Source organism: Poromitra crassiceps (assembly GCF_964638095.1).
Source record: "Poromitra crassiceps genome assembly, chromosome: 1".
NCBI classification, from domain to species: Eukaryota; Metazoa; Chordata; class Actinopteri; order Beryciformes; family Melamphaidae; genus Poromitra; species Poromitra crassiceps.
In genome coordinates this window covers 70272225-70279184 of record NC_139623.1, presented here as the reverse complement: position 1 = coordinate 70279184, position 6960 = coordinate 70272225, and the positions used below count along the sequence as shown (strand labels likewise).

At 47.7% G+C, this 6960-nt stretch overlaps 1 protein-coding gene across 1 annotated transcript in view; it reads left to right on the top strand.

Annotated features, from left to right (window-relative positions):
* Positions 1–2601, top strand: part of rtn4rl1a (reticulon 4 receptor-like 1a) — a gene marked incomplete at both ends in the record, with an annotated part of 4242 nt that extends 1641 nt beyond the window's left edge. Inside the window, one exon of the mRNA XM_083635715.1 lies at positions 1675–2601. Within this exon, the coding sequence (XP_083491841.1) occupies positions 1675–2601 (927 nt within the window). The remainder of the gene's footprint in view (positions 1–1674) is intronic.
* Between the last annotated feature and the right edge of the window lie 4359 nt (positions 2602–6960).

The window sequence follows — 6960 nt, the reverse complement described above, 5'->3', positions numbered from 1 at the left end:
CCAAGCAAGAATGGAATGGTCCTTGTTTCATAAGCACATTTTTGCAACTATTCGACTGTGAGATTGGCAGTGGAATCAGCCTCCTTTGGATTAATCGTCGACTATTTGGGGTCACCCCTAATGGAGATCAGCCTCTATTTATCTTTAGATTGAATCTGCAACTGCAATCGCACTGTGGAATCATCTGTCCGTCAGCCCGGCGCAGCAACACTTTATGTGCCGGTCAAATGATAGCTATTATCCTGAGTGCAGGGAAAAGATCACAAAGCTACCACACCATCACTCACTATAGTAACTCATAGCGTCTATTAGTCATCCACTTCAAGAAACCACACTGAAGATAGAATATCTTCTACGTTCATTTCATGGTGGGTTTAGGAAGAAAACCACTTCCATTGTGTGTGAGGAGATGCTCATACATGTATGTGCAAGTATTGACAGGAGAATCAATTCACATGGCATGACTAGGGTAAAGGTTACATCGTCTATGGATTCTCTAGATCAGGGGTTCTCAAACTGCTTCACGTCAGGGCCCCCTAAACTGACACAAATTAGACCACGGACCCCCATTTGATAAGCCTTTGTCCCAGGGTCCCCATCTGATGTTTTATTACAGAAAGTGTATGAAACACATGACCAAAATAGCCATACATTCTGTCATTGTGTTACTATGGATGGAATCATAGTGAAAATAAATGATCCCCCTTTTGCTGGGCACCCCCTGCAACCCCCTCAAGGACCCCCATGTGGTTCCCCGGACCCCACTTTGAGAACCACTGCTCTAGATCTAGAGCATACATGAGAACCACTGCTCTAGATCTCAGGAGCATACATGAGCGTTCGCTACAAAGATCAATAGCTCATCAAATGTGCTTGGAATGTTCATCAGTTTTTGGATCAAATGTTTGAATACATATTCAGTTTAAGTTTATTGATAGCCTGATAGGTTTCTGCATTTGGGATTAGACAAATCCAGTGTTGGGGGTAACTCATTACAAAAGTAACATGTTACAAGTTACATGTAATATATTACTTTAGCAGTAACTCAGTAATATAACTTATTACTTATAGGATTTCAGTAATATTATACCAGTTACTTTGTGAAGTAACTCAAGTTACAAATTGAGTTACATTTGATTAAATCAAAGCACATATTTAAAAGAGATACAATAATTTCCTAATCAAACTGTGTTTTTATACAAATAACCACTATAGATGACAATAACAAAGGAAAAGAACAACATTTAGAATTTTGGATTGTTTACACTGACTTCAGTGACGGTGGTTGACATTATTTTTCTGGGATGGTTCCGGGGCGGCGATGTCATTCTACTGCTGCTGTTGTTTTGGTAAAAAGTAATGCAAAAGTAGTGTAATAAGTAACGAGTTACTCTACACAGAAAGTAATATTGTAAAGTAATGTATTACTTTCAAATGAATGTAACTAGTAATATGTAGTATATTACATTTTGAAAGTAACTTGCCCAACACTGTCAAATCTGTCTGACCTCATCTCTTTTTGATCTCTCCTTTATTTAACAAATGTCTCTCTTGCCCTCCCTCTTTTGTTCTCCTCTGGCCCATCGATCCCTCCTCTTCCTCTGTTGTCTCTTTCGCTCCCTATTCCACATCTCCTTTTCCCACCCGTCCTCCTTTCCCCTGCTGCCCTGGCAGGACAACCAGTTAGAGTTCCTGGAGGATGACCTGTTCATTGACCTGCTGAACCTCAGTCACCTCTTCCTGCACGGCAACCATCTGTGGAGCCTTCGCCAGAACACCTTCCGCGGCCTGGGCGTCTTGGACCGCCTGCTCCTCCACCAGAACCGAATCCAGTGGGTGGACCGCCGGGCCTTCCACGACCTGCGGCGTCTCACCACGCTCTACCTGTTCAACAACTCCCTGAGCGAGCTGTCCGGCGCCAGCCTGACTCTGCTGCCGGCCCTGGAGTACCTACGACTCAACGACAACCCCTGGGAGTGTGACTGCAAGGCCTTGTCGCTTTGGGATTGGCTGCGGCGGTTCAGAGGCTCCACCTCCGCGCTGGTGTGCGTGGCACCCCCAGAGTTGTCTGAGAGGGACCTGAAAACGGTGAGCAAGGAGGAGCTGCCCAGCTGCTCGTCAGGAGGAGAGGGGCGAGTGGGAGGCGCGGACGGGCACGAGCTGGAGCCAGGAGGAGAGTCCCTGAACCACCTGAACCGCCACCGGAACCACAACAACCGCCATCAGCGGCCGTACCTGCCCCACGGGGACGAGCACAGCCTGCCCTCGCCCTCGCCCTCGCCCCTGCCCCTGCCCCTGCCGCGGCCACCCAGAGGAGGCCGCAGAAACTGCACCCGCCGGGGCCGCAACAAGGGGAAAGGGGGGCTGAACGAGGTGCAGGTACTGAGAAACGAGGGCGATAAAGACTACAGTCCAGACGGAGGCAAATATGACCCGTCTGCCCCCGCCAGAAGGAAGAACAAGTGCATCCCCAGAACTTCTGTCGGCCCGCCGAGTGGGGTCCAGAGAGCCACTAACCAAGCAGTGTGCCACCTTGCAGGTTCCGTGTTCTGTTTGGCATTGGCTCTGCTACTCTCGCTCACTTCTGTGATCCTACGCTGAGACGGGACATGGACATTTTATTGCTGATGATGATGTGACCTATTGATCCGCTCCTCTGACCAACGTTGCCCTGGCTCTTGAAACGAGGCGTGTCTGTATAACTGTGTGTACATGACTGTGTGTAAAGGACCTTATCCAATATCTACTTTTGACGTATCTCTGTGGTATTTAAAGCAGGGATCTTTATGAGTTATAATCAAAACAGACACGTCAGGGAAAACCATTTAGCCCCGTCACTCTTTGATGATGTCACCAAGGGAAACGACAGGAAAACATGACACTTTCCTGTAGTGTACACCGACTGTGGCATTCATTGATGCACTGATTTATGTGCTCATAAAAAAAACATCCAAAATCAATCTACTATATACAGCCACACAGTATGCAACACCAACAAATCAATCAAATGAGAAATGAGAGAGTACAAAGTTCAAGACTCAGTCTCTATGAGGCCATTTACACCTGGCGTAACATGCGTTTTCTGCCATCACATTGCAATCAGATTGTATTTTATCACTTCAGCCTGATTCCATTTACACCTGGCGTTAACATGCGTTTTCTGCAATCTGATTGCAATCTGATTGCAGAAATCGTTGCCCTCTCAATCCGCATAAAGTTGCTGTATCCAGATTGAGAGGACACATTGCATTTACACTTGTGTTCAATGTGTACACAATGCATCCCTGACCACCTCCGGAGATGGTTTGGCCGATCAGATTGCAATCCTTCTTCAATGCGTTGTGGGGGTGTTTACACCTGGCATTTCAAGTGATAAAACACAATCTGATTGCAATCTGATCACAGAAAACGCACGTTAACGCCAGGTTTAAATGGCCTCTATGTTTTGCCCTTCTACAGACAATAGCACACTCCATCTGTCATTCATATAGAGACAAAGACAATTGACTGCTCACTCTGCAGTTGCTTAAAACCTAGCAACAAAACACTGCAGAGACAAGTGGCAGTAAAATGAAGCATCATGAATGGTTTTAGCAACATGGCTATAATGACTATACTGTGCACACAATGATAAAGTGGGTTTACTTCCATGTCTTATGGCAGGGTGAGCCCACTTTACTGTCTGTGTTCCACCTCCATTAATTTCCATACACCAGCGTCATTTTCCTTGAATTAAACATAGCTAAAAGCTGTTGTGTGGTGGGGCTGCACAGACAACAAATGTAAAAAATCGCCAGTTAAAGTTTTTTTGTACTCCTGAGCAAAACAAGGAAGCCATTGAGAATTGGCAAGAAGAAAAATGTGGATCTAGCTGTCAAGAAGTAAGTTGGAGTGTTCATCTTCCGTATATACAATCTTTTTGTGCAACACGCAACCATGCACGGGACATAGGAGAACGCCAGGATTGGAGGGGGGGGGGTTCCGTTTTCCCCCGTCTTGGGCGTGGTTTCTGAATGATGACGCGTTACGCAGTCCACACGGACCCTCACAGACAGGGCTGATGAGAACATTTATGTCACACAGACCAAAGCGGACCCTGACGGACACGCTGACCTGGGAAGTAGGAATTGACCTTACCTTTATAAGCAATGCATATAGGCTGTCCATACTGTAAAACTCATTGGGGTTGTGATACTGTCTGTATAACTGACAATTCTTTAAAATAGTGCCGTTTGAAAAGTGTCGATTTCCCTTGTTCTTGCTTCACATCAATCAAAAAGCCATTCAGAACTCACTTTTCATTACTGGAGGTGACCAATTACAGTGAGTGAGTGAGCGAGTGAGTGAGTGAGTGAGTGAGTGAGTGAGTGAGTGAGTGAGCGAGTGAGTGAGTGAGTGAGCAAGTGAGTAAGTGAGCGAGTGAGTGAGCGAGTGAGTGAGTGAGTGAGTGAGTGAGTGAGTGAGTGGGTGAGTGAGTGAGTGAGTGAGAGAGTGTGAGTGAGCGAGTGAGCGAGTGAGTGAGTGAGTGAGTGAGTGAGTGAGTGAGTGAGTGAGTGGGTGAGTGAGTGAGTGGGTGAGTGAGTAAGTGAGCAAGTAACCACTAATGCTCCTAGAAAGAAGTTATAGCAACAGTGCCTAAGTGGAGCCAGTGGCCAATGAGGGCACAACACCTTAGACATCCAAAACATTTGAATCCCATGCACTTCTCTCCGTAATGCAGAGGGGACTTTAGTGGAGAAAATGGTGAAGAAAAGACCTCTTTCATGCAAAAGTCTATAGTGATGATCATCAACAATCAAATGTGCCAGCAGGTTTAATCCAATAGAGACATGCTGTTGGCATGTTGGTTAAAATGTACTTGGTTGGCCCTTTCCATGAAGAAGGAGTACAGGTGACTAACGACAACATCGCAATCTATCCACCTGCAATGAGCTGAAGATGGAAAGCAATTCAGAGTCTGCATGTCCTCCATAGGGGAGAGACTGACAGACTGCTGGACAATATCCTTCTTATTCTCTCTGGAGTGTGTGCTCTAAACTAAATGGACTTGATCATCGGCAAGCCCTGATTGGATGGTTGGACTCTATAATGCTGCTAAGCCTGTGGAGAGAGAGAGAGTCCTGGAGCCTCTGGATTCCTCTTCAGGAGGCTGAATCATAACGAAGGACAGAGCAGAGTGAGGAACACGATGCCCCTCGTACCAACTGGAGCGCTTCAAGCACACACACCCCTAACCAAACCCCCTCACAGCCTTCCTGTCCCCCACAGACTATAGTCCGGGGCCCCCGAAATCCTAGTGGAGAGTATATTCTACAGATGCTGTTCTTTCACCTGAAGTCTCAAGGTGAGAACCCTGTATACTGTAGATACGCACGGGCCATCCGGGTACCTTTGGCACATGGCTAACTAGCCAGTGATGCTGCCAGTCTCTCTGTAGGTCTGATATCATTACAAAAGCTATCAACAGTTTTAAATAACACAGCCAGATATGCAAAGGATGACATATTTAGCATCAAATCATGACATGCTAAGTAAAGCACAAAACAGATGATCGGATCAGCTTCGATGGCAATCTAGATATAGAAGGTTTGGATGGAATCCGAGCGCGGGGGGAACATGTTGCGCCCTGCTCGCGTGTGTTTACCCCTGAGCCGTGTGTATCTATGTCAATGTTGGGGCTGAACAAAAGTCTGCCTCCAGTGTCATTCTCCTGACATGTAGGATTAGAGACCCCTACTGGTGACCTTTGTCTGTGCCGCTGTGAACCCAGAGGTGATGTCAATTGACTTTGTGTCTGTTTGTTCCTGTGAGGGTGCGGTGACTTTTGTACAAAAGAGAAACCGACTCCCCGTTGTGTCTCGGTGGCTCCCTGCAAAACCGGGCAGCTTAGGGGGGCTGCAACTTTTCATTATTATTTTGATTATCATTTTTTTCCGTTCTGTCGTTTCTTTTGTTTCGCTGACTCATTCCAGATAAATGGTGCACTGTTCTGTCTTTCCCTTCCCCCTTTCTTTCCTATCTCTCTATTCATCCTTCTACCTATTCTCTCCCTCGTTCCCAACCTTCCCCTCCCACCTGCTTCTCTTCTCCCTCTACCTTCTCCTCTCCTTCCCCTCCCACCTGCTTCTCTTCTCCCTCTACCTTCTCCTCTCCTTCCCCTCCCACCTGCTTCTCTTCTCCCTCTACCATCTCCTCTCCTTCCCCTCCCACCTGCTTCTCTTCTCCCTCTACCTTCCCCTCTCCTTCCCCTCCCACCTGCTTCTCTTCTCCCTCTACCTTCACCTCTCCTTCCCCTCCCACCAGCTTCTCTTCTCCCTCTACCTTCTCCTCTCCTTCCCCTCCCACCTGCTTCTCTTCTCCCTCTTCCTTCTCCTCTCCTTCCCCTCCCACCTGCTTCTCTTCTCCCTCTACCTTCTCCTCTCCTTCCCCTCCCACCTGCTTCTCTTCTCCCTCTTCCTTCTCCTCTCCTTCCCCTCCCACCAGCTTCTCTTCTCCCTCTACCTTCACCTCTCCTTCCCCTCCCACCTGCTTCTCTTCTCCCTCTTCCTTCTCCTCTCCTTCCCCTCCCACCTGCTTCTCTTCTCCCTCTACCTTCTCCTCTCCTTCCCCTCCCACCTGCTTCTCTTCTCCCTCTACCTTCTCCTCTCCTTCCCCTCCCACCTGCTTCTCTTCTCCCTCTACCTTCTCCTCTCCTTCCCCTCCCACCTGCTTCTCTTCTCCCTCTACCTTCTCCTCTCCTTCCCCTCCCACCTGCTTCTCTTCTCCCTCTACCTTCACCTCTCCTTCCCCTCCCACCAGCTTCTCTTCTCCCTCTACCTTCTCCTCTCCTTCCCCTCCCAGCCCTGTCACCCCCCACCTCCTTATGCTCTGCCCCCCTTCCTTTGTGCAACCCAAATGTTTTGTATGTGGTTATCAAACAATGCCAGACTCAAAAGCTGTTTATAAATAACATTAAACAGA